Below are 26,836 nucleotides of genomic sequence, written 5' to 3' on the forward strand. Positions count from 1 at the left end.
TCTTGAGGAATCCCCCGCATGCTCCCCACTTTGGACGAACCTGGGAAAGGGAGGTGAGAGCCAATAAGAAAGCATTATGTGCATTACATGTTACTTGTTAGATGCAAAGCGACTTGCATACTCAATACAGTGGGCAATCCCCAGAGGAACAATTTGGGGTGAAGTGTCTTGCCCAGGGACACAACGACATGCTGACTGCAGTGGGGTTTGAACCTGTGCTCCCCTGATCCGAATTCCAACGCATTAGGCCACTGCGCCACACGCCTCCCCTGTGTGCAACCTTGGGTAATCAATCTGTCAGGGAAGACCAGGGGGGTATACTACGAAGCAGGATTTTCGTTTAGCAAGATAACTTCTGGGATTTCCGGTCCTACGAAGCTGGTTCACTTTTTAGCGGGATAGATCTCCATGGTGACTTATCCTGGAACCTAGTCTGTGCTCAGAAGCAGGATAGGTTCCAGGATAAGAGATCAACTCAGCGAAAGCACCACGCCTGCTGACCAATCAGAGCAGGAAATACAGTTTAAACTGCCGTTGCAGGAAAGACGGCCGGCCAAAATCACCGACTGTGAACGTGAAAATGAATAGAACATCACCTCCCATCTTCAGAGTAATCTGACTATTATAACTATACTATTATTTTAAGAAAGCTTAATTAAATATCTGCCACAACATAAGTAACCGGATCAAAGTAACATTACGTTGCCTACAGTCCGCGGCACTGTGAGTGCAGAGGTCGATGTGTTCCATTATCATTCATATCACATCATAACGTATCATATATCTCCTTATCTGAGTCAGCTGAGCCGTATCTGGCCGTGCAACACTCACAGTGTCACATACTGTATGCAGAAGTATTATTTTAAGCAACACATTAAGTTGACGAAACACTCGAGACAAATGTAATTAAAGTCAGATCGTGTCTTAGACCAACCCAGTCTCACGGCATTTCGTGTTCACCAACACGATTTTTAATCTATTGATTCGTGTTCACCAACACGATTTGTCCCTTTTTTCGTGTTGCACAGCACGATTTTAAAAGCAATGTATTTCTACTGCCTGCAGCACGTCTTTTTCTCCGGTCGGGTCGTGGGAGACCGGAAGCTGTGTGGTTCATAAAAACATGTTCTTACTCAATATCAAGCCACAATAATTAGTGATATCATAAACCTGTTAATGTACGCATTCAAACACTTGTTCTGTTTCCAGCTGTATTCACCTTGCAGGTGCAGCTATGTGGCTTTTACCCTGGACAAAGTGTTTAAGTCATGGATGTTTAAAGTTTAACTTCTTCATATTTGACTAATATTAAAGTTGACTTTTCATTCAGGAAGTATGACGCTGCGCTGTCAGTACGCTTCTCCATGTTTGTGATTGGTCGAATGCTCCAGATACCACCTCTTTTATGTGAACGCGCACCTAACTAGATAGGACACGGCTGACTTGAACGAACGAGTTGATAGCCAGCGTTGTAGTTTAGCGAGAGCGGCTTTGTTTTGGATTAAGTCAACCGGATAACTCAAAACATATCCAGGATAGGTTTAACTAGATTCGTAGTATACCCCCCTGTACTCATAGAGGTTGTGGAAATCCTGAACTCCAAGCCCCTTGGTTACATCTCCTCTGACATATCAGACCCTGACCCAGTGACCCCAAATCTTCTCCTGATGGGGTGGCTTGAGGCAGCCCTTCCCCCGGTTGTATATGCCCGTCCTGACCTTCTGGTACAAGGAGATGGCGGCACAGTCAAGTGCTCGCAGAGCAATTCTGGGCAAGCATTATAAAGAACTACCTCCCCTTCAAACTCGGCAAAAGTGGAGAGGGGAGAAACCAAATCTCACCCTGGATGCCAGTGTAATTGTTGTGGACCCAAATCTATCACGGGCATCTTGGCCCATAAGAAAGGGTCAGAAACTTCTCCCGAGCTCAGATGGTAGAGTCAGAGTGGCTGAGGTACTAATTAAAGGGAAATCATATGTACGTATGTAAAATCTGTCTCCCACTCCAACCTCCCTCTACCTGCTCCCTCCTCCTGCCACCCTGGAAGGGCGGAGCTAGCTAATCAATAAAGGCAGCCAGCTCACCTGTGGCACATCCTTTCCCCCATGAACAAAGAAGCTGGCTGGCCTCATGCAACTCCTGAGCACCAATTGTTTGTCTGAGGAAATTATCAGTGAGTTTTCCTTTCCTTTATATTGTATTTTCATAGCAGCTTGAGTAGTTTATCACTATTTTCTGTACTGTTTAGATTGCATTTAGTTACCTTATGTATACATTACATATAATTATGTAAAAAGAGAACTGCTTTGCTGGATTATAATTTGAAGCATGAATATTATGTTTGAGCTAATTAAGGTGTGTTTTTTTACCAGATCAACCAGACAACAATTAGGAATAACAAGAATCAACAAGTTACAATAAAAAGAATGATCTGGAACTCCTGCCTCCATGTGCTCATCTTTAAATCCATTGCGTTTATCCCTGAACCAACCACCCTCAATATTGTTCACATTTGAAAACATTTCTAATATTTCTTTGAAAATTAAAGACTTTTGTCCTTTTGATGTTAGCAGATGAGTAAATATATATAAATGATCTGAAACACTGTCACCTAATGGGTCTCACTTAACTCTTGTGTTATGTTCACATTTCGCACCCTTTGGTAATGTTCGGGTCAAATTGACCCGGGACATATTTCAGGGTTTAAAAAAAAATACAGAACTAAATTCAACATGCACAATTCTTTATTGTCTTTAACTCATTCCCCAACAATATAAATGAAATATATGATTAGTTTTTGAAAATACTCTTTGCTAGATCAAATTTAACAATGGAAGTGTCCATAGTTTTTTGTGATAAAAATGTAATTTATGTTAAAAAAAAAATACACTGTAATAAAAACTAGGTTTACATTTTGCTCATGCTTTTCTAGGACAAATGTAATTGAAACATCCATCCATCCATCTTCTCCCGCTTATCCGTGGTCGGGTCGCGGGGTAGCAGTTCCAGCAGAGAGCCCCAAACTTTCTTTTCCCTGGCGACATCAACCAGCTCTGACTGGGGGATCCCAAGGCGCTCCCAGGCCAGCGAAGAGATATAATCCCTCCACCTGGTCCTAGGTCTACCCCTTGGTCTCTTCCCAGCTGGACGTGCCTGGAACACCTCCCTAGGGAGGCGCCCAGGTGGCATCCTAACTAGGTGCCCGAACCACCTCAACTGGCTCCTTTCGACGCGAAGGAGGAGCGGCTCAACTCCGAGTCCCTCCCTGATGACCGAACTTCTCACCTTATCCCTAAGGGAGACACCAGCCACCCTGCGGAGAAAACCCATCTCGGCCGCTTGTATCCGCAATTGAAACATTTTTTCATTAATGTTTATTATTTTTAATCTGTCATATAATAATCAAAGCCCTGAAGGAAATAAAGCAATTTATCAGCAATTGGAACACAAGAACCACACAGCCAAAAATATTTGGCTGTGAAATCTAGAGAGAATGAAACATCCATATAAATGACATAGAACAGATATAAACACAAAAAACAATTAACAGTCACTATTCATAAAATACAGTATATCCGAAAAATATATTGAGGAAGTGACGCTGCAGAACATCATGTGAGTCAATGGGCAAGTCCGTTTAGGGAACACATGATGTACAGAACTTCTTCGTGTGTATAGCACTGTACTTGTTGCAGTTGCTGCATGTAGTCTGTGTCTTTTAGTCCTTTGAGGGTCCACAGACCTCACAGCTGGCAGTGGGGGTCTTCCAGAAGCTGACTGTGGGGGTCTTCCAGAAGCTGACTGTGGGGGTCTTCCAGAAGCTGGCTCTGAGTCAAGTTCATCTTCCAATTTGCTGTCAAATTCTGAGTTTACCTCCACATTATCCTCATCTTCAGAAATGTCTTCCTGTTCCACTTCACCGTGTTCTTCTAATGCATTCCACTCACTCTCATCCATTATTAGCTCCAAGGCTTTCTGAGCAGAATATCTTTTGGCCATTTTGTTGGTAGATAATTGTAGTTCTGCACTATACACTGTAATGTGAGGTTATGTCTCTGTTTAGTCCCTCCTCCGGCGAGAAAATGTAAAATGTGTATACATTTCTGGAAGATCTAAAAATGTTTATAATGTTCTAGGATAGTTTTGTGTACACACTACAAAGGGTAAAGATCAAGGGAAAACAGGATCAAACAGCTTCTCTATGCATACAATTGTGTGTGTTTGTGTGTCTTTAGTTTGTGTGTTTGTGCGTTTTTCTCTGTCTGTCCGGGTATTGTATCCGGGTCAGATTGACCCGAACCTCTTATGAAGGACATAAATGCGGGTGGGTATTGGAAGTGGAAAAAAATCAAAACAATTCCACATGTCCTTCACAATAAATAAGCCCCGGCCATTGAGTTTCAGGTTGCACGAAAATATCCTTATATTTGTTTTATTCATTGAAAATGGAAATCGGGTCAATTTGACCCCAACACCACACAAGGGTTAACAAGTAAAAGTAACTATTCACATATGTGTAAATGTCAGCTATACACTACCATATTGCGTGGTTTGTCGCATCAGGCAGGCTCTGTTCCCTTTGCTGGGAAACAGTTATAAAGACGGAGACAGAGCACCTGCCCAGGTGCCTGAGCACTGTTCCCAACAGCTTGCTAATGTCAACCTGCCTGATACGCACGAAGGGGGGGGGGGGGGGCTCCAAGACAGCAGCCATTTTCCACTGCATGCGAATGAGACTGGAGAGCAATCTGCTGGCCTAAGAGCCTAATAATCAGCACATCATTATCAGGAGGGGATTGGTGCAAGGTGGGGGTAGAGAAAATAAAAAGGGAGGGCGATATGGATGACACCAAACAAGCTTCTTTGTATAAGTCAAAGGGAAAATGGGAAGTTGGTTATTTGTAGAGCAAAGGACATGGGAAATCACTGCGGGACTACACAAAGCACAGCATAAAAGGGACTGAGGTGAGGCAACATCCCACAGGCAGAGAGAACCACCTCTGTTTATACTTTAACCAGGCTCTTTATAAAGCAGCGGCAGCCTTTACCTCGCTCATGGTAGCTTGGATGTTCCCTGTAGTCGATAGTACTCACAACATCTAATGGCACACAGACGGGTATGTTTTTAAGGCAGAAAAACTGTGACAGCTCTTTCAAGCTTACCTTGCCCGCATGCAATTTTTTCAGTAGGCTCAAAAGGAGCAAGGACAACAAAGCCGAAATCACAGCCCATATGTACCCTCCTCTGGTTTCAGAAGTGCCCCCATTTATGAGCCTTCAAACTCGCCTTTTATCCCCTGTGTCGTGATAGAGGAAATATTCTGATAGGGCTCAAGCATTCAGAGACGATAACAGTCTGCCATCCTTGATCTCAGATTAATTTCTGAATCACATTAAATTGCCCAGGTGTAAGCTATTTCCTTTGCCATTTGTCTGTGTAATGGCTTGGCTGTTCTGCTTTTAACCACACCACAGAGCCAGGGGTTAACTGAGGCCAGTGCAGAACAAATAGATTTACAGAAATATTCAATTGCTCAAACCATTTGTGACCCAGTTAATGCGTTATCATTGGCAGTAGAAACATCCAAAATCGGCTATTTGGAAAGATTTAGTTGTCATCAGGTAGTTTGAAAACCCCAGGCTTTTAGTTTGAATGTGTCAACAATCAATCACAGCTGTCCAAATAGAAATGTCCTTCAACTTTCTGCCGCGTGGGGGCAATAGCGTACAGAGCACTTGACTTGTCCTGGGCTCGGGTTGTGCGCGCTGCTGTGGTTTAAGAAGATGGTCAATTCATTAAATGCCCGAATGTGTAGTCTGTCTGTGGCAGCGTATAATGGCACAATGGAACTATAAAGACCGTTTTTTACGCACATAATACTTTATAGGAAGGTGTATACACTTTCAAACAGCACACACCTGAAAGCTACTGTGCAAACTACTGCTGATCACTTGGTAATGAAATGGAGTACTTTGCGCAAAAGTAGCTGCAATGGTAAGGTATTTAAAGAACAAATGCGCACATAAGAGATTTTTTTATCATTTATAATTAGTGACATTACAATTTTGGATTGCGCAAAAGCTGTCATCTAATCATATAAACTTACACTCTGTGTTGACTCGTTTTATACTCTATATTTTTTATTTAACTAATCTATCTTTGCTACACATGCAGAGGTTATTCGGAGCAGTTAGTAGATGGTGTCAATATTCCGGCTCGCACACTTGACAGCCGAGAAAATGCAATTGGACTGACTCCGCCTTGCTCATGCGGGACTTGTCCACAGGCTTTTCATACTACCGCGTGCCTGTCTGCCTGCGCGGTGCTCTCTGACGGAGTGAGCTCTCCCCACAATCCCCCAGTCACTCACCCTCATCGCCAGTGAGGAGCAGTTTGACGCACAGGACCGGCAGCAGCCAGGACTTCCCGGGAGTGTGTGGGCACCGAGCAACATGTCCCCAGCGTGGAGACGGGGAAGGCGCACCGGGGTCTCGACGGTGGTGCCGCGGACCATGGTTACAGCTGGGCGGGCTGGACAGGTCGGACAGGTGTGGGTCTCCTGTTGGATTCTGTTGTCGGCGACTTTTATCCACAGCGCTCAGGCTCAAGGTAATTTTCACAACTCTGATTTCCAGCCGCCCATCTTTGTTGTTGCTGGCACACAAGCGCACAAGAAAGTATGTTGATTTATTTTGTTTCGATTGAGGTTCGGCAAAATTATCTGATAAAAAAAAAAAAAAATGGTGTCAAAAATTTGAATTGTTTGCTTTTACTGATCTGGTCACAATGCCAAACTTAAACCAAATTGTGAAAACAGAGTTTTATTTTCCTTTTAAGTTTCACAGACAACAAGGTATATAAACTGTAGGTTTAGCCTCCACAACATTCCCTATTGTAACCACATGCATGCTCCCAAAGCTCAATGTCTGCTTCTGAAAAGCAGGACACTAATATTTAGTGGCCAATGTAGGTTGGGTTTTAATCAGTCCATTATCATTTGTCATTATGATACATTTTTATTACACCTAAATATCTTTATAACACACTATATTGCTCTAAAATGTGTTTTCTTCTGCTATGTTAAGTCGTCTAGATGTTATAATTCACATGCATGTTATTAGCTTTACTGTTTTACATCATTTAAAAACTGTAAAAAAGAACAGTGGCCCCAACTGAGGAACCTCAATACAAATAGTTACACTGCTTGTGCCTACTTGCCACCTTAACAGTGCAGCAGAGCCACTCATTACCTTGTATGAACTGGAACAATGGAGCAAAGCCGTTATTTGAAGGTTGTGTTACATTTGCCTTATGTCCATGTATGCTCTCTCACTTGAAGTGCGAAAGTAATAGAACAGAATGAATAAATCACTACATGTAAGGCTCATTCATATCCACCACAATCAGAAAAATGTGGATAAAGGCATAGAAATTATCTTCGCTAATCAAACAATGACTGTGAAAATGGTATCACTTGTCACTTGGCATCTGTCAGTGGATGACGTGTACTTCCTGACCAGTGAGGTATACACACTACATGGTATATTGGGGGAGAAGGCCGGCTAGAGCAAATCCTTCATGCCTCTATTGCAGAATTGAAAAAGCACAAGTGCCAGTTTTCACAAGGTAAGTTCAAATTGTGTGCGGCTTACTGGCCTATGAATTTCATCTGCAGTCTTGGTGCATATTAACATTAAATGGCGTTTAACTTTATGCTTCAGGTTCCAACTGCAGGGTTAGGATTTCTTATACATAGGGTCATTCAGAACCACAAAATGAAGACGCATATTTGACAATCCTTAAGGCATTATAACTTCATAGGTCCCAAAGGAGAAAAAAAGAATTATATTGAAAGTTGACTCGTATGAGAAGTGTATTCTCTCTGCACTGTTGATCTTATAATCACAATGCTCAGTAAGTGCTAAAAGCAGCATAATCCCTTTGCTTGTTTGTCTTTGAACAAGTCGCATTGCTCTAAAGTGCTCCCAGCCTTATCTAAAAGGAGTCTCAGGCGTCTTTTATTATGCAGGGCACAGTTCCTCTAGTTGTTATTACCATCCCTTTCTCAAGCTAACATGCCTGGAGTCTGTGAGGATCTGCTGAGCGCTTCAAGGCTACTTCACAGGGTTTTACCTTTTCTCCCCCAACAGACCTCTTTCTCATCTTGCGGTTGGTATTCAGGCCCCTTGAATGTTCCAGGCTGAGCATTAGCATTGGTGATAGATTCACTCTGTCTGCCCGCTCTTTCAATTGAGAAGGACCTCTTCTATGGCAGACAGCCGCTGCTTTAGGTTCTTCAGTGAAGACGCTGTTGCAGTGTTTGCAGGGGTTCTCTTACAAGCCAGAGAGGTCTTATTCTTCTGAAGGAGGAAGCCTATCTCATCCTCACGGGGCATCCGTGTTTACAAATCACTGGCAGTGCGGCTGTGCTTGTGCATAAAGTTATAGATGTTGTAGTCTCTGAGAGGGGAGGACCTCTGAGGATGTCATAAATTACGCGACATACAGGCACACAAGGCCCTGGGGAACCGGAGGTGGTGTGTACTTGTTTTTCAACAGGTTCCTACTGAGGCTCCTGCTGTGTTTAATACTGCTGGCTGCTCCAGTGCACAAGAGTATACCTGATAGAGTCCACGGGGGAACCTTTCTCCTGCCACAGGCTGCTCCCAGCACGCCATTTTAAAACACATTCGGCCCCCTCATCGAAGTAGCAAGTAAATAGATATGAGATTTTGTCTTTCTTTGCCTCTTAGCAATCTCTGTATCTTCTCACCACTCCTCAAAGTGTGTGTGTGTGTGTGTGTGTGTGTGTGTTGTGTGTGTTGTGTGTGTGTGTGTGTGTGTGGTGTGTGTGTGTGTGTGTTGTGGTGTTGTGTGTGCTGTTTTGTGTGTGTGTGTGTGTGTGTGTGTGTTTGTGTGTGTGTGTGTGTGTGTGTGTTGTTGTGTGTGTGTGTGTGTGTGTGTGTGTGTGTGTGTGTGTGTGTGTGGTGTGTGTGTGTGTGTGTGGTGTGTGTGTGTGTGTGTGTGTGTGTGTGTGTGTGTGTGTGTTGTGTGTGTGTGTGTGTGTGTGTGTTGTGGTGTGTGTGTGTGTTGTGTGTGTGTGTGCTGTGTGTGTGGTGTGTGTGTGTGTGTGTGTGTGTGTGTGTGTGTGTGTGTGTGTGTGTGTGTGGTGTGTGTGTGTGTGCTGTGTGTGTGTGTGTGTTGTGTGTGTGTGTGTGTGTGTGTGTGTGTGTGTGTGTGTGTGTGTGTGTGGTGTGTGTGTGTGTGTGTGGTGTGTGTGTGTGTGTGTGTGTGTGTGTGGGTGTGTGTGTGTGTGGTGTGTGTGTGTGTGTGTGTGTGTGTGTGTGTGTGTGTGTGTGTGTGTGTGGGTGTGTTGTGTGTGTTGTGTGTGTGTGTGTGTGTGTGTGTGTGTGTGTGTGTGTGTGTGTGTGGCTTGCTGGCACTTACTGTATATTTCTGGCTATTGAGCTTTAATCTAGATACCAGCATTGATATTCTGCCAAACGGCAGCTGCTATAATTTTCTGGACGTACGTTAGTATGCAGCCTGACAGCTGTCAGGCATTTCCAAATCTTTAAATCTTATGATAATCCACCATGCTTACAAAAAAAGCATTTGTTTAAAAACACTCTGAATCCTTGTGTGATTAAAACTCCCTGCTTTAATGCAGGCACAGGATCACAAATCACCAGTGACACACCAATACACACACGCATGCAAACACATCCACTGAAAGATAGAAAAATCAATGTGTACAAGATTACACAACTCCATCAAGAGAAATATAATACAGTTCTAATAGAATCAAAGGCATCTCTTTGCTCCAACAAAGACTGATGACAAACCCGACTGTCTGCGCCCACGCATACAACACTCCATCACAAATAATAGAAAGCTTAATCTGTTTTGCATGTAGCTCCACAAAAGTAGACCTACATACTCACATTGATGTCACATTGGCCCTCGGCATCTGATTTTAGACATGATACTGAATCTTGAGCTATATGTGATGAAATAATTGCATCTTCCCCAACTTAAAGCACTTTGACCACGTCACAAGTCCCATATGGGGCACATTGACGTGGGAGTGGAAGTGCTGTAACTTCTCCGCCACCATACCATAATTACACACAGTGCATATTTATGACATATGTATCTCCCTGTTTGGTGAAATGTAGTTAATTAAACATGTTTACTTCTCCAGAGAGCTAGCAGATGTCTGCTGAAATTTGGACTAAATGCTTGTTTTCTTCGCAACATGGCTCATGCCCAGAAAGACCAGTTAGTGGCTTGCACAGCCTCAGGTGAAACGTGGTGGCAGCATGGCTTCCAAATCAGGCTCCTTGTGTGTTTTCAGCGCATGCCTCCCATGTCTGGCAGGTTGGCAGTTTTTTCTCTGGCTGCCAAATGCTTTCTACACATGTTTATTCATGTTGCCAAAGGACACTTTATTCACCAAGATGGAACATATCACAGATGAATTAGAAAAGGAGAAATATGTGCTCACTGGCAGCAAAATTTCAAATAAATTAATGAAAGAGCCTGATACCTTTTTGTCTTTTTAAATAATAATAACTATCACGCTAATGTTTCCCACAAAAAAAAAGATATAAGTGCCTTATCCTGTTTAAGGGTGACAAATCATAACAATCTACTTTATTGTCGGAGAACAATAGGGCCGCTGAGCTGTCAACGTTTTTTAGCTTCAGGAGGCCTTTAACGGGCTCAGTCGAGCAGCAAAACTGTGTTTATAGTTCATAATGGAAATTTAATCAAATTAACTAGTACCGCTGGGTTTTGGCATTCACCCCTTGCCCGGTAATTGCCATTTGCCCAAAGGGCTATGGTAATGGCTATTTGCATGGGGAAAAGAGTCCTATCTCCCACCAGGAGTCTGTCATGTGCCATATTAGGGAAGCTGACTGAAATGATTACTTACTATGCTGGAGTTTAGCTTTGCTGTGCAATCAGTACCTACTCTATGATGTGAGCTTTTGTTGACAATGGTAATGGCCAAAGATTAAACAAGGCACACAGTACCCTTACAGTATGGAGTAAGGGAAAAATCTTCACCCCACACAATCATTTCATGTAGACTGACTTTCTTTACCCACTGAAAGCATATTTGTTTTTATCCTACTGGGTGAAAATACAGTTGAGGAAAGGTATAGGCTTCTTAAATTAGATTCCTCAATAATAACGGCATCGACTGAAGAAGCAAGTCCTTCTTTTGGGGCCAATTTTAATCACATAGCTGAGTGCGGTTTTGTTTCCTTCTCCTCCTGTTTACTAATGAGACTGACGGGAGAATCACTGCAAGGGGGAAGAGACAAATTCTTCACATATTAATTCTCCCAGCTAAAAGTCTAATCAATCTGACACAAGACCAGGAGGCCCCTTTTCAACAATTAAGAAAAAAAGAAAAGCCTCAGAACAGGCCCTGAGCTGGGACAGAAATTGAAAGGAAATTACCTTGGATAGGGAGGGGAATTATAATTGGCACCATTTGTTTCATTTTTCTGATATTATTGTGACAAGCGAGCAACGATGTTGTGCATGCTGCTCCATTGAAACATCATAGTTTATCTGAAAAGCCCACAAATGGTGTCATTACTTCCATCCAGGGAAAATAGGTATTTTGAGGCAGGTTTCTTGGACCATGCATCTGTCTTGAAGCCCCCAAGCTCTTCCATGTAAACATTTGAACAACACAAAGGCAACTCAAGGAAAACTGGTGGTGAGGAACAATGCTTTTTACAGCATAATGTTCACTGCGGATCTCTGCTTTCATTCAGCTTGCCCCTCCTGGGGACTGGTGAGTGTATTCTTGTGTTGTGAATAAAATGGCAAAAGAGGCAAAGAAATACAGTAATGGAGGAGAAACTGAGTTGGGAGGCGGGCATATTTTGTCTCCATTTTCCTAGTAAAAATTACTGGTGGTACCAATCCATAGTTCTTTATTCATTCACATAAATGGATTCACATCTTCACATTCTGATCTATAGTCCTGCTGACCCTTAACCTAGTTATTCACAACACTTGGCTGTGTTTCCCAACAACCAGCAGCATGATTCCCTGCAATATGTGTTTACAGTATGTGGATAGATTGCTTTCCAACTCAATACAGAACCATGTAAAAGGGAATATAAGCAAATCAGATGAAGAACAAACCCTGACACATATGGAACTGGATAGAATGTTTTCTTTCTTGCTTTTATTTCTTCTTCGCTGCCTGCTTGTTTGATATCAGACTAGCGTTGTTCAGCTGATTCTACGCACTTTTACCTTGCTGTTTGAAGAAAGCATTTTCTGTGTGCCGTTGGGGTGGGGTCATGGGTTAGCAGTTTGGCGGGGCTGTTTGAGCAGAGAAACAATATCAGTTCACGGTCATACTTCCAGTATTGGAGCAGGGTCTCGTCTGGAAAAAAAAGAGCCTCCATGCCTTCCATCGGCCGAGCTTGCTACTCAGGCTGTGCTTGGCAGCAGGCCTACCAGTCCCTCTATGGGTCTTGGCGAAATGCCTCAAGCTGCATCTTCTGAAAGCCGCATGCTCAGTCCTGATAACCATCGGAGCTATCTTACATTCCCCATCGTCCTGGTTGTGGGATTCCATATCATGTTCGATATCTCTTTTGTGATTCAACACCTGACTTCCTCCTCTTCCCCAAGATAGACCGAGCTCAACATCAGCCCTTCCCACTCCTACCCCATTTTGACAGTACTTCACCTTCACTCTAAACAAATATCTTGCATTGGAGATACCAAGGGATGTCAAGGTTGATGTTAAAGCAAGGAAAATCCAAAGGCATCAAGTGAGATACATCTTAAGCTATGTGTATGCTGATAAGGGATTCCTCTCTGGTATACATGGCATAGAGTACAGCTGCTTGGCATTGCTGTATGGCAGCACTTTATAATACACATATCTTTGATCACTGTCCTTGCCTCTTACATCAGCAGATTGTCAGTTACGAAGTGTAATAGTGATGGGAGCTGACAGCAATACTGCTGGTTTCTTGCTCTATTGGCTCATGTCACATCTGGATTCCCTTTCCTTGGCCTCTCTGCGCAAGCCATCAAAGCGCTTCAGGTGACAGACTGAAACCATATGCGGGATTCAACCAGGAATCAAAGCCCAGACAGAGCCTTTGTCCAGCACTGTATGGGAGTCTGCATTTTTATCCTAAAGCAGTTTGCATGAAGAGAGATATTTACACATCTAGAAAACAAGCATCAGCCAGATGGTGTGTATAGGGTAATTCAAAAATATTCATGGTATTCATGCACCTACATTTCCGGTGAAAGCTATGAGTGATGACATATTTGACTTTAATTGATCTCTTTTCACAGCAGACATTTTGCCTTGTCAGAGTAGGACAAATATAGTTTAACATTACATTAACTTTAACAATGGCTCACTTCCATTAATTGACCCAGTAAGCTATTCCAGTGAGCACAATAGCAGGGCCTCCCCTAAGTGGAATGCAGCTTAGTAAATACACCTGTGTTTTTCCTATAACTTGTCAAAATGTCTACCTTGGAAAAAGGTATTTTCTTTACCATTAATTTCCTCGAATACATTTTCATTTATGTGCCAGGGAAATAATTGACTGGTGAGATTCAAAGCACTTAATCGAAAATGAACAAAAAGCCACTGAAAAATAGGGCTAGTCTGAGAGCTTGACTGGTTGAATGATACAAATTATGTAGGTGTGCAGCGTATTCGAAAATCAATACAGCACAGCAGCTCCCATTGAAATCAGCAAATTGAGAAACTTGTTGTATTCACTCTTCCCCTACATGCCAGTGTTTGACAAAGAAGCATGAATCTGCCAATACGCAAATCGAGTCTGTTGTGTGTTACTGCCTGGAAAGGTTTAAGATCAGTTTGGGAGAGCTCATCAGTGGTTAAGTGGGGAGTCTGCAGGGCGTTTCACCTCTGAAAGCAAGCAATACTGACAAGGACGAAGGAAAACCTGTGCAGATCCACTTATTTTCCTTTGATAGGTGGCTTCCAAATAAACAAATCCTTTTTGCTTTAATACATGTAAGCAGATGCACACAACAAATGTTTGTATGTACACTGATTCGCAGAAATATTTTTCTTCCTCTAACACATGCATCTGCACATGTGCTCTTATTGTTTCATTATAGGCAAATGACGCTTTCTCAAACCAAACTAGTATTAGAATGCTGTTTTTCAGCACAACTAATGAAAGTGGGGCGCAGCCTTGGTGTCCCGTGTGAATAGACAACATCAGAATCAGGTTTTTCAATGTGAAGAGTCATGCTCTGATGGTCTTCTGTGCAAAATACTTTCCAATTCAACCTGTCTCCATGCCATGTCGCAGCTGAGGCCAACGGCAATAAAGTGATGGTGAAAGGGGAACAGAAAGAGAAATAAATATTGCTATAGACATTGTGTGGAGGCAATAGGTGTGGGGGTATGGTGGGGTATTGATGGAGGAAAGAAAGGAGAGCGCTGCATCAGTGGGGTAGAGATTGCTGTGGTGTACAGTAGCACAAATCCTAAATTCTGTGCAGATCCGACAGTAGCTAGGAAACAGCTGACAGTAAAATGGGGGGATCAAAGGGATTAGTGTGCCCAGTTTGATCCCAAACAGTAACCCTTCCCCTTCTCCCCCTGCCACCCTTTTTTTATACATTCACGACCGCATGTCTATGGTGTGCTCAGCCTGTTAGACACAACACAATCTGGTTATCCCTTAGTGTAATTGTTTAATCGAAATAAGCTTTTTGTACACTCTAATAAACTCATGCAGACAGGCAATGTGTATAAGAAAGGTCATATTATCAATTTGTGTGAAGTAGGCAGTTGGTGAAAAAAAAACAGTCCCACTCTAGTGCGCACACAACACAAAGGATTCACAAAAATACAAAATAACTACACGCAAGTAATCCAGACAAAACAAAGACAATACATCTGAGGGAAGATGCACATGTCAGACACAATCAGTGCTGCCTTTTGTGATCTGAGTGAGATGTCCTGTCACTGGGGCCTGAAACACAGCCTGTTTAATTCTGCAGGGGACTGCCATGTCCCAAATGCTCCGGTCACTGTCTCCTCTTGTCTCAGAACCAGAAAGCCGTACCTAAACAAACGCACCTGAGCGTCCCCTGTTGGGGTCATGTACTGTACCACAACCACAAGCCTTTTGACAATGTTGGCCCCCTGTCTCTTTGCTGGAGATGCAGCTGACATGTGAACACACTCTAGGCTCACACAGAGCTTTACCCCAGAGAGTAAAGCCAAATCCGATCTACATCACATGTGACACACATATGATGGCTCAAAACTGATTTGTGATGCCTGACTTAAGCAAGAGAATTGCGGCAGAAACCAAAGCAGGGTCGCCTCATGTAGTTTGTGAGCAGATTCCAGTCGATGGCTGCAGCTGCTTGTGTTGCTCCTTCACAGGCCTTTGACAATTTTCTGTGTCATTGTCGTCAAAGCTTTCACAAATTACTGGTCAAGCTGTTTTCATTTGCAAGAGGAGGGCTTTCAAAGAGTAATTTTCTTGTTCTGTGAAAGGAAATGTTTGAGCACATATCTTATTGTAGCAATGCTGGACATGTTCTATGCCAGTGGGCACAGCAGAAATGGAGAGTCAGAGGGATTATATCAGTTTAATGAAGTTGCTCTGGCCGATGTTTAATTTCATGAAATTCAATTAAAAAGCTTTATTTACATTTTTGTAATCACTCAAGGGGTCGTCGTCATTAGATTATAGAGAAGGAATTGTGAGAAGAAATTACTTTGTGTTTTGCTCATCCGCTTGTGTCTTTCAAATGCTTCACAGTGACTCTAAAAAAAAACCTGCAACAGAAAACTGAATTGTCTGAAGTAACAGAGTGGAATAAGTGGGTTGACTGGGTTTGTGCAGTATGCAAAGATTGGAAGACAGTGCAGCCGTTAGACCTGGACAATAGACACAATCACTGTAGCACAGCAGCTACCTTCCCACTTTTATCTTCCTCCGTGGACCTCAGTCCAATTGTATTGTTGAAGCTTCTGTTGTTGCTTTATATGTTAAAGTGGACCCAGCACTTTTCCTGCCCCCACTGCATTAGTGAGGAATAGTCAAGAAGAGAAAAAGAGACAGGGTGAACGACAGAGAGAGCATGTTCCCCACCAGCGTTGTTACAAACACATACTGCAGAGCTGACATATGCAAACTCAAAGGGAGGCGGTGTTTAAAAGCTTTAATCACACCACTGCTCACAGCCCAATGTGGCGTTGCACTCTGCATCATTGAAAGCTTGTTTTATTAATGTTGTCCAGAGTGAAGTATGGTGGGGCTGGGGAGGGATGCATTGTGTTCTTGATTTAAAGTGGGGTGGAGCAGAAACAATGGCCATGAAAAAAACATGGCAAGGCTGTGAGAAGCAGCCCACATCCATTACTTCAGGAGGGACAGTGCCCAAAATGGTGTATCAGAAAGTGGATGTACAGTATAAAGACAAACACAATGGGTGAAAATGATTATATAAAAACCATATTTTTTTCTTAAAATGTAGAGTAAAGTCAGGCTTAGAGTGGGATCTTTCCCAGTTATCAATCATTGAAAATGTGCTCTTGTTGTTGATGTGAAGTAGTTTATCATGTGCTTTATGTGACACATACAAGCCCATTGAGGCAAAGTGTGCTGTCTTTGATTGAGCGACTGAAGTAAAATCCTGCGAATCTGATGCCTAATTGCTCTCATTAGCAGCCGACGTTCACACCAGTTATTATGCACAATTAACCGGTTGCCACCAAGATGTTATGAGGCAGAATACTGCGGTGGGTCAAGGGGAAAAAAAAGCAGTTGTAATTAATTCTCACTTAAATGAATGGTTTCATATTTCAAAGGCTGGTACAATGGCATTTTTTTTAGATTCCCCAAGGGGTACCACTGATGAGTGCTTTTTGTGTGTCATGTGGAAATGAGGAGGTGCGCACAGTTGATGAAAATCAGGAGCCATTGTTGTTTGACAGTAGACACCTTTGCAGTGATTGCCTGTGTTATTAATTTGTGGGATGAGAGGAGGCAGGCTCCTCCAGCCTCTGACGATTATGCGCTGCATTAAAGAACTGCTGCTATGAATGACACTCGGGGCTAATGAATATGAATACATTTATAAAAATAGGCACGGCCTCCCCTCTCTGTGCAGATTGGGAGTGACAGTCACATTGGTTTGGCATGGTTGATGAAAGAGGGAACCGCTGCCCCTGGAGATGGAGGGATCAGACAAACAAACCCCCCCACACAGACACACATACACAAATAAATGCCCCATCATGATGACATTCAAAAATGCTCCAGTATTTAAGAATGACAATCTTGTTATCTAGTGATACTACACTGAACAAAAATATAAACGCAACACTTTTGTTTTTGCTCCCATTTTTCATGAGATGAACTGAAAGATCTAAAACATTTTCTATATACACAAAATAACCATTTCTCTCAAATATTGTTCACAAATCTGAAAAAATCTGTGATAGTGAGCACTTCTCCTTTGCCGAGATAATCCATCCCACCTCACAGGTGTGGCATATCAAGATGCTGATTAGACAGCATGATTATTGCACAGGTGTGCCTTAGGCTGGCCACAATAAAAGGCCACTCTGAAACGTGCAGTTTTATCACACAGCACAATGCCACAGATGTCGCAAGTTTTGAGGGAGCGTGCAATTGGCATGCTGACAGCAGGAATGTCCACCAGAGCTGTTGCCCATGAATTGAATGTTCATTTCTCTACCATAAGCCGTCTCCAAAGGCGTTTCAGAGAATTTGGCAGTACATCCAACCGGCCTCACAACCGCAGACCACGTGTAACCACACCAGCCCAGGACCTCCACATCGAGCATGTTCACCTCCAAGATCGTCTGAGACCAGCGACTCGGACAGCTGCTGCAACAATCGGTTTGCATAACCAAAGAATTTCTGCACAAACTGTCAGAAACCGTCTCAGGGAAGCTCACCTGCATGCTCGTCGTCCTCATCGGGGTCTCGACCTGACTCCGGTTCGTCGTCGTAACCGACTTGAGTGGGCAAATGGCTGCTCACATTCGATGGCGTCTGGCACGTTGGAGAGGTGTTCTCTTCACGGATGAATCCCGGTTTTCACTGTTCAGGGCAGATGGCAGACAGCGTGTGTGGCGTCGTGTGGGTGAGCGGTTTTCTGATGTCAATGTTGTGAATCGAGTGGCCCATGGTGGTGGTGGGGTTATGGTATGGGCAGGCGTATGTTATGGACGACGAACACAGGTGCATTTTATTGATGGCATTGTGAATGCACAGTGATACCGTGACGAGATCCTGAGGCCCATTGTTGTGCGATTCATCCACGACCATCACCTCATGTTGCAGCATGATAATGCACGGCCCCATGTTGCAAGGATCTGTACACAATTCCTGGAGGCTGAAAACATCCCAGTTCTTGCATGGCCAGCATACTCACCGGACATGTCACCCATTAAGCATGTTTGGGATGCTCTGGATCGGCGTATACGACAGCGTGTTCCAGTTCCTGCCAATATCCAGCAACTTCGCACAGCCATTGAAGAGGAGTGGACCAACATTCCACAGGCCACAATCAACAACCTGATCAACTCTATGCGAAGGAGATGTGTTGCACTGCGTGAGGCAAATGGTGGTCACACCAGATACTGACTGGTTTTCAGACCCCCCAATAAAGCAAAACTGCACGTTTCAGAGTGGCCTTTTATTGTGTCTAATCAGCATCTTGATAAGCCACACCTGTGAGGTGGGATGGATTATCTCGGCAAAGGAGAAGTGCTCACTATCACAGATGTTTTCAGATTTGTGAACAATATTTGACAGAAATGGTTATTTTGTGTATATAGAAAATGTTTTAGATCTTTGAGTTCATCTCATGAAAAATGGGAGCAAAAACAAAAATGTTGCATTTATATTTTTGTTCAGTGTACAGTATGTACCCACTGGACACAAACAATCTGATACATCAAAGCCTGTATCTACCTCACTGTTATGTCTCTACAATACTAATTACTCTAGTATTTATTGTGACTAATTGCTCCATTTGTGTATGATGTCACAGCAAGTGGATCATTTGATATTACACATGAATTATCAAGCAGGTGGGTGGGCTGAAAGAGGATTTTTTGTAATTTTGAAAATCCACAGGTGTCATATTGTTAGCTGGGGATTTATGCCGCACAAATAACACATTTACATTGCCCGCCGACCAATTTATAGACTGTTTCCTGTGGAAACAAATTGCAGTAATTTGTCATAAAAGCACAATTCATTATTATCAGACTCACTTTGGGGACATAAAGATGTGTCAATTCATCTCTCTGGGTTTGTATTTTGCCATTTAAACACGGTCATTACCTTACATGGCTATTTATAACAAATGGATGTTAATTGCAAGGCATTTGTACAAAGTGTATCCAATATACATGAGAAATGTTTTTATTTCTACATTTGCTGTTTGAAATCCGTAGCAAAGATATGCAGTACGTACATGTTTTTTCTTGAAATCAGCTAGTAATCTGTACAGTCCATCACACGCAGGCTCTTTTTTCTAAAGATGTATTTTTATTTTTCTATTTATCAACATCAAAAGAAAAAAAATCTCCAGTCATCCCAGTGTGGCCCACAGAAAAATTAAGTATCACTCATAGTGTTCTTTCGTTAAAAACACACCAGATTTAAGGCAAACAAGAATATGCAAATGTGTTCATCTGTTTCCCTCGGTAGGAAACCATTTTAATTGATTAATTGAATCTGTTTATTTGATTGGTTGCTGCTTAATAATCCAAGATGTTATTGTCAAGCTGTTCAGTTTAGGCGCAACAGCGTGACTGTTTCCCTTCCATTTCCCCTCCTTAAGTTAATGCACGTATTTTTCCAGAGTTTGAAGCACAGGCTGGACCAATCCCTCAAAGATTTGTGAAGGACTTTGATTGAGATAAGTGGAATACTCATTGGCGCTGACAGACTTAACCTTGGTGAGTGTTCTCTGGCAGCCACTTGAGGAGGATGGCAGACTGTGAGTGCCGGACATTGGGCATGACTGACACCATGGAGCTAACCTTGAGCCGCAGCAATAGCAGCAGCAAGCAATGCATGGAGAGAGATCTGGCAGGTTAAATAGAGCGGCGTATTAAGGAGACTCTGTTTGGTTGGTTGTAGAGTGGCAAGGGGGCGTTATGTATGAATGCAGCATAAGTGCTCGAGTTGACTGCCTAAACTAGCTCGCAGGCTTCGCCCCATTTGAGCATCTGGCTTAACCGGGTTAGACTGCACCAGTGGATTCAAGCCATCAAACTGAACTTATTTAGTGGGAATGCTGACACAGCATTCCAACTATCTGTTATGCTACGCACCAAATTCTTTATTATTCCGCAGGGTTATTTTGCGCTGCTTCTTCCCCCACATTGAACCTCGCAGAAACTCCGTTCAAACATCAAAACGTTCAGCTCGGTCGGGAATCAATGGCTATTACTTTTATCATTCATAACTTTCATAATTCCAAAGATACATCCCATAACATTTTTAACATGGAAGTCAATGGAGAACTCTTCAGACTTCAACAATCTTCATGCAACTTCAACTGCTAACTGCTCCTTCATACTTTCACTCAGAAACCTCATTCCAACTTTAAAATGTCACACATCCTTCTGACATTATTTGTGTAACACAACTTTTAAATCTGATTCTTACTTTTACAGATATTAAACATTGTTCAGACCTTGGTAAAGAGGCCTTCTTCAGATTTTAGAGTGCGTGATGTCACAGCTAGAGTGGAGGACAGATTTAACTTTGCCTTCATACTTTCTTTTAAACCTGCCATAATTCCCAAACCCTACATTCCTGAGACATAATTTTTCATGACAAACGTAGAAAAACATCTCATAGCTTGAAAGATAAAAAAAATTAAACAAAATAATTAAACAAAATGCCTCTTGAGGGCATGAAGTGACAAAAACTTTCAACATGTCTGCATTCAAATCCATTGTAAATTCAGCCTCACCTTTCCCCACCACAGCAGCCGCACCTTTAGTTAAACTGCCAAAAAGCCCACATTATTAACCGGAAAGTGCACAAAAAGTACACTTCAGATGCTCAACTTCCTTGACATGCTTCACGTTTTGAAATGTCACCGATATCTGTTACGTTTCTTCAACAAAGCGTTCACATGTAACAGGTTTATCTCTCATTCAGAACAATGAAAATGCTTTCCTCTCACTAATCACCATGGAAACCTTTGATCTCTGGACACGTCGTTAGCTCAAATATAAACACCTGTGTCATGGAACACGATGATGTCATAACTCCAATTGACATAATTAGAGCAGCAGCCTATTATTTTCCATCTGATGGAATTGAAGATTGAAGATGAAACGTGGCTGGGTCTTTCAGCATGACAATGATCCCAAACACACCGCCCGGGCAACGAAGGAGTGGCTTCGTAAGAAGCATTTCAAGGTCCTGGAGTGGCCTAGCCAGTCTCCAGATCTCAACCCCATGGAACATCTTTGGAGGGAGTTGAAAGTCTGTGTTGCCCAGCGACAGCCCCAAAACATCGCTGCCCTAGAGGAGATCTGCATGGAGGAATGGGCCAAAATACCAGCAACAGTGTGTGAAAACCTTGTGAAGACTTACAGAAAACGTTTGACCTTTGTCATTGCCAACAAAGGGTATATAACAAAGTATTGAGATGAACTTTTGTTATTGACCAAATACTGTACTTATTTTCCACCATAATTTGCAAATAAATTCGTTAAAAATCAGACTGTGATTTTCTGGATTTTTTTTCTTTTCATTTTGTCTCTCATAGTTGAGGTATACCTAGGATGAAAATTACAGGCCTCTCTCATCTTTTTAAGTGGGAAAACTTGCACAATTGGTGGCTGACTAAATACTTTTTTGCCCCACTGTATATACCATGCACACATATGTACATATACACACACACACACATCTCTTCCTCTTATGATTAATTCACCTATTCATCCATTTCCCATTTCACTTCTTTCATTATTATTACCGTTATTTTTCTGTTTCTTCATAGCTCATTTCTCTTTATTTATATTTATTTATTAATATATATTATTATATTTATTGTTGGCAACCGAGATGGTTTGAGTCCAGGAAAGCCCTTATCTTATCCCAAAGCCTGTTATCTGGATTAACCAAATATAACAGGGAGAAAGCAGTTTATTCCATACTTAAGATTTTTAGGAAGTCCTCCAGCCATCTATTTAAATTGAAGCAGTTGGGCTTTCTGACTTTCCAGTTCAGAGTGCAACAGAATTTCAAAATACACAGCCGGAAAAAATCTGCCACTTCCTTACAGAGCCCCTCCTCCAACACACACAAACGCGCACATGACCAATGAGGGTACGAGATAAGTTTGTGCACGAGATGGAAGGCTGACAGGCAGGTAGGCCATCCAGTTATTTTAGCCGGGCCGGCTAAAATGATTGGTCGTGCTTTTTACAGTACTACGGCTTCCACAGATGACATTTTTTTATGGATTTTTTGTCAAAGCACTTAAGATATTCATTGCTATCGGGATGTTAAGAGCATTCCATGAAAGATAACAAGTGTATCTCGAACCGGTTTCTCAAACTTACCTACCCCACCTTTAACAAACCTGTTACAAATGTGTTGTTCAACAAATGTTAGCCTTTGCCACATTTATTTGATCACCATGGAAACCTTTGATCTCTGGACACGTCATTAGCTCAAATATAAACACCTGTGTCATGGAACACGATGATGTAATAACTCCAACTGACATGCTCAGAGCAGCAGACTTCAGATAATGGTTATGGTCCTGCCCTCAACAGCTCTACATCAATAATGGGGTGTCATCATATGCCGTTTCCATGGAAACGCATCCCTCGCCATAAAACACGATGTCGCTGTAGCTCCAATGGACACGGTCCGGTCGTCCCATAATCTTCACCTGTATATCACCTCTCCATGCCTCAACAGCTCTATGTCAAATCTGACATCTCACCATATGCCGTTTCCATGGAAACGCATCCCTCGCCATAAAACACGATGTTGTCGTAACGCCTATGAAAAGGGTCAAAACAGCACCACACTTCAGATAATGGTTAACGGTCCAGCCCTACGTCAATTATGGGGTTTCATCATATGCCGTTTCCGTTTCCCTCGCCATAAAAGACGATGTCGCTATAACTCCTATGAACATTTTAAAAAGTGCTCAAACTTCACATGTGTGCTAACAGTCCAGCCGTGAAGATATCTATGGGACAGTTTTGAGATTTCTTCAAATACCGTTGCCATGGATAGAGGGTGTCGTTTTTCTCCTACTGATATTCTGAACAATCTGTGCTGTTGTATTTGCTGTAAAGTGTCTCTACTGTAGGCTATTTTTATTTTATGTACAGCACTTTGGCTCGACCAAAAATCGTTTATAAATGTGCTATATAAATAAAACTTAACTTGATTTGATTTGATGGCAACACAATGCTCGCCATGAAACACGGTTTTCTCAGGACTTCAGTGAAAATGCTCCAAATTGCCCAAGACTTCACAGGTTTGGTAACAATGCAGCCATCAACGCATCTAAGCGTATTATGGGATGTCATCAAAAACCGTTGGCATGGCGACAGATCATTCACCATCAAGTTAGTTCAAAATTTTGCAGTTCAAATATTCTGCTGCTTTTCCAAGCCTTTTTACTTTCTTTTCTTCTCTCATCACACATTCAATCCCCCAGTGTTCATGTATCATTTCAATCTAAATTCTTCCCTTTCTTCTTACACATTACATTTCAGCATAGCAGTTTAGCGTCAGCTTTTCAGCATAAAGCATTCCCACTAGCAATTTCTTCAGGAATTGCATTCTCTAGTTAACAGTTGAAACAACCTTGAAAGCTGCAGACAACAGTGTGTTAGCAGCATTTGCCCCTTACCTCTCTAATCCCCCCTCTATTTCCTGGTGTATTTGCTATGTGCTATGCTACTTAATTCATTTATTTTGCACTTGAACAACTGTTACTTTATAATTTGTTTCTCTCAAGCTGAAATTAGTTTAGAAGTACCTACCCATCAAACGGTTCTGTTGAAAATTAGAAAGGCATAAAGGACAGATAAAAGCACTACATGTTGCCCCTGAAAAAAACATGTCGTTATGAGGGGGTAGGAGATGGAGAGAGAGAGAGAGGGAGAGAGAGCAAACGCAGGCTCAGAAAAATGCTCATCACTTTCTAGGATGCTCATAACGATTCTGCTTAATGGGATGACTCATTTATTTACTTGTTATTTCTATGTTGGCATGTCTGTTCGTGGTGTTGCTGTAGGAATGTAATGTCTCTGCTTTCGACTTCTGTTTCACATGAATGTGCGCAGCTCCACTTGCTTGGAACAATCTTCAGCAAGAATTGAAACTGAGCAATCTCATTCCTTTGCATGTTTTTACTATGGGCACTTGTAAATGTCGATAACTATGTAACCTGTAAATATAATGTATGATGTCCTTTATTGTTTTATGTTTCATGTGGAACCTATTTGCTGCAGGTCTCCCTTGAAAAAGAGATCTATGATTTCAATGGGACCAATCTGATTAAATAAAGGTTTGAAATGAAATTAATCAAAAACAGCAAAAAGGATTTACTCAAAGGGGAGACTCATCAAATTCTGTCAGACTTGAACTCTCTTACCACCGAGCCGCAGGAATCGTGTTTGATTTCCTCCTGATTCAGCTAGGCTGCGATTTTCTTCTGAGGGTAGTTTGGTGTGAGTTGCTGCAGGGGGTCAGGGGCCAATTCAACGTTATTGAATAATAAATAAATAGAAATGTGTTCTGACTGTAGCTGATCCCTGTTGTTTCTTCTGCTCTTACTTTCCCGGGCAGACATACATCAGCTGGGGCCTTGTATTCGCTGTAATGGCCTGTATATATGCAGGTTTCATATTTCAATCACCGCCACGGCAGCAGAAATTGGTGGTTTAAGATGAAGTTGAAATTGGAAAGTGGCTATCGTGTCTGCATGAGGAAACACATTTGAATCCCGGTGGAAAAGGTGCTTGGCAGCTGCATCTGGAGCGCAGACCGACAAGTCCTTAGGAGTGGAGTTAAAGTTAGAGCCACAAGTGCTCCGGTGCCTTTCAAGCCTTAGCCAAATGATTTTCCAGCCGAGGTCGTATTAGGGACATGAGATTTGAGGAAGTATTTCATAATAGCCCTATAATCAATGATTCATCATTGGAAATATTAATGAGCCATAAATGATGTATTGGACTCTGATGAGGTAGATCTACAATCACATTGTTAAATGTCACAGGACTGCTCATTCATGGTAATAAGGTATTTGTAATAATTAATGTTTCGTGTTTGGCTGTGAAGTATATGGAAAATGATATGCCAGTGCACATTCATTCATTTTTTTTGTAGTTGTGCAGTAAGGCCGTTGAAAACCGATCCGAGAGGTTCACATTTTATTCCTCCCTGTCGCTTATTACTGTTACTCACACAGTCTCTCTGCTACATTAACTGAATATTCATTATGCAGCTAATAGTGGTGCCTTTGAAGAGGAATGATCATATTTAATTTTCTTGCCTGAAAAGGAACAAGTCAGTGAAGAGAGGGTGAAAGAAAGGCTTGTATGGGAAAGATAAATGGGAGGGAGTGAGAAAAATAGATGAAGCGATGAATGGAGCGGCAGAAGGGCATGGAGTTTGTGGAGGGGAGGTGGTGGGGATCGTCCAGATTACAATATGATTATATCAGTCCACCTGCTGATAGCATTGATTGACCTGCACCTGTGACTCCACATCTCTTTCATTTGTCTATGGCAGTCCAGTGTATGAGGGCGCATTGTTCTCTCCCCACATGTTGTGCCTCTCCTAGTTGGAAGAAGAGAGTTTTTCTTCCCCCCCCCCCTTTATTCTTGGCAAGAAGAGGGTTCAGATTATGAGAACTCAACCAGCGGTATTTCTTCACCCCAGCAGCTGCAGTCCCTGGCTGCGTTTATCGCTTTTATTGATTACCATCACAAGGCAGTAATTTGCCGGGACTTGCAGGGACATGATTAAAGATCCGCAAGCAATGCATGGTGGCTCAAGTCGGTGCCGGGGTGTCATGTTGATGAACACACGCCGACACACATACACACAGACGCAGACTCTAACGCTCTGATAAGCAGGGAGTGCTCACAGGAGGGGGACGAGGGGTTCAGTCCTGTCATAGACATCAATGGCTCTAAATCTCCTCAGCTAACCTTTTAATGCTCTCAGATCCTTATGGCTGGCTGGATAATTGATTGTGTTTGGTCTAATGGGATTAAGAGGCAGTAGTGGCCTTGGGCTGGACACAGTGTTGGGGATGGCAGCAGTGGTAGTGAATTGGAAAGAGAGGCAGAAAGAAGCAAGTGAATGGAGTGTGGATTGAAACGAGACATAGAGTGTGTGTGTATGCGTGCGGGTGTGTGTGTATGAGTGAAAGAAAGAGGCAGAGAGAATGACAGAAAGAGTGACAGCGACAGTGAAAAGCAGCTGATTTGACAGAGTGAGAGGAAGGAGGATACAAAAAGGGTGGATAGATAGCTGCAGGTCTGCTTCTCAGTCTGTCCTTAATTAGCCGTATGATAAAAAACCAGGGAGTTGATGGTATCCCCAAGTGAAAAGCTTGTTAGCGTAAGAGATGTTATCTGCCGGCTATTGGTTTTGGTTGTGTTTTTCTCGCTGGGTGAGTCACTGTGTCTGCGGTGTGCAGTGAGATGAAAGCCGAGGGGAGCGAGGGAAAATGAGAGCCAAGGTGGTGGGGCCCATCCCCCTCGTCTTATCACCTAGTATAAAG

At 42.5% G+C, this 26,836-nt stretch overlaps 1 protein-coding gene across 1 annotated transcript in view; it reads left to right on the forward strand.

The window, feature by feature from the left end:
• The first annotated feature begins 6,315 nt into the window (after positions 1 to 6,315).
• The window catches only part of LOC117548663 (protein sidekick-2-like), a 92,529-nt gene continuing 72,008 nt past the window's right edge, over positions 6,316 to 26,836 (forward strand). Inside the window, 1 exon segment of the mRNA XM_034220057.1 lies at positions 6,316 to 6,610. Within this exon segment, the coding sequence (XP_034075948.1) occupies positions 6,454 to 6,610 (157 nt within the window). The 5' untranslated portion in view covers positions 6,316 to 6,453.

The sequence above is a fragment of the Gymnodraco acuticeps genome, unplaced genomic scaffold (genome assembly GCF_902827175.1).
Source record: "Gymnodraco acuticeps unplaced genomic scaffold, fGymAcu1.1, whole genome shotgun sequence".
Classification (NCBI taxonomy): Eukaryota; Metazoa; Chordata; class Actinopteri; order Perciformes; family Bathydraconidae; genus Gymnodraco; species Gymnodraco acuticeps.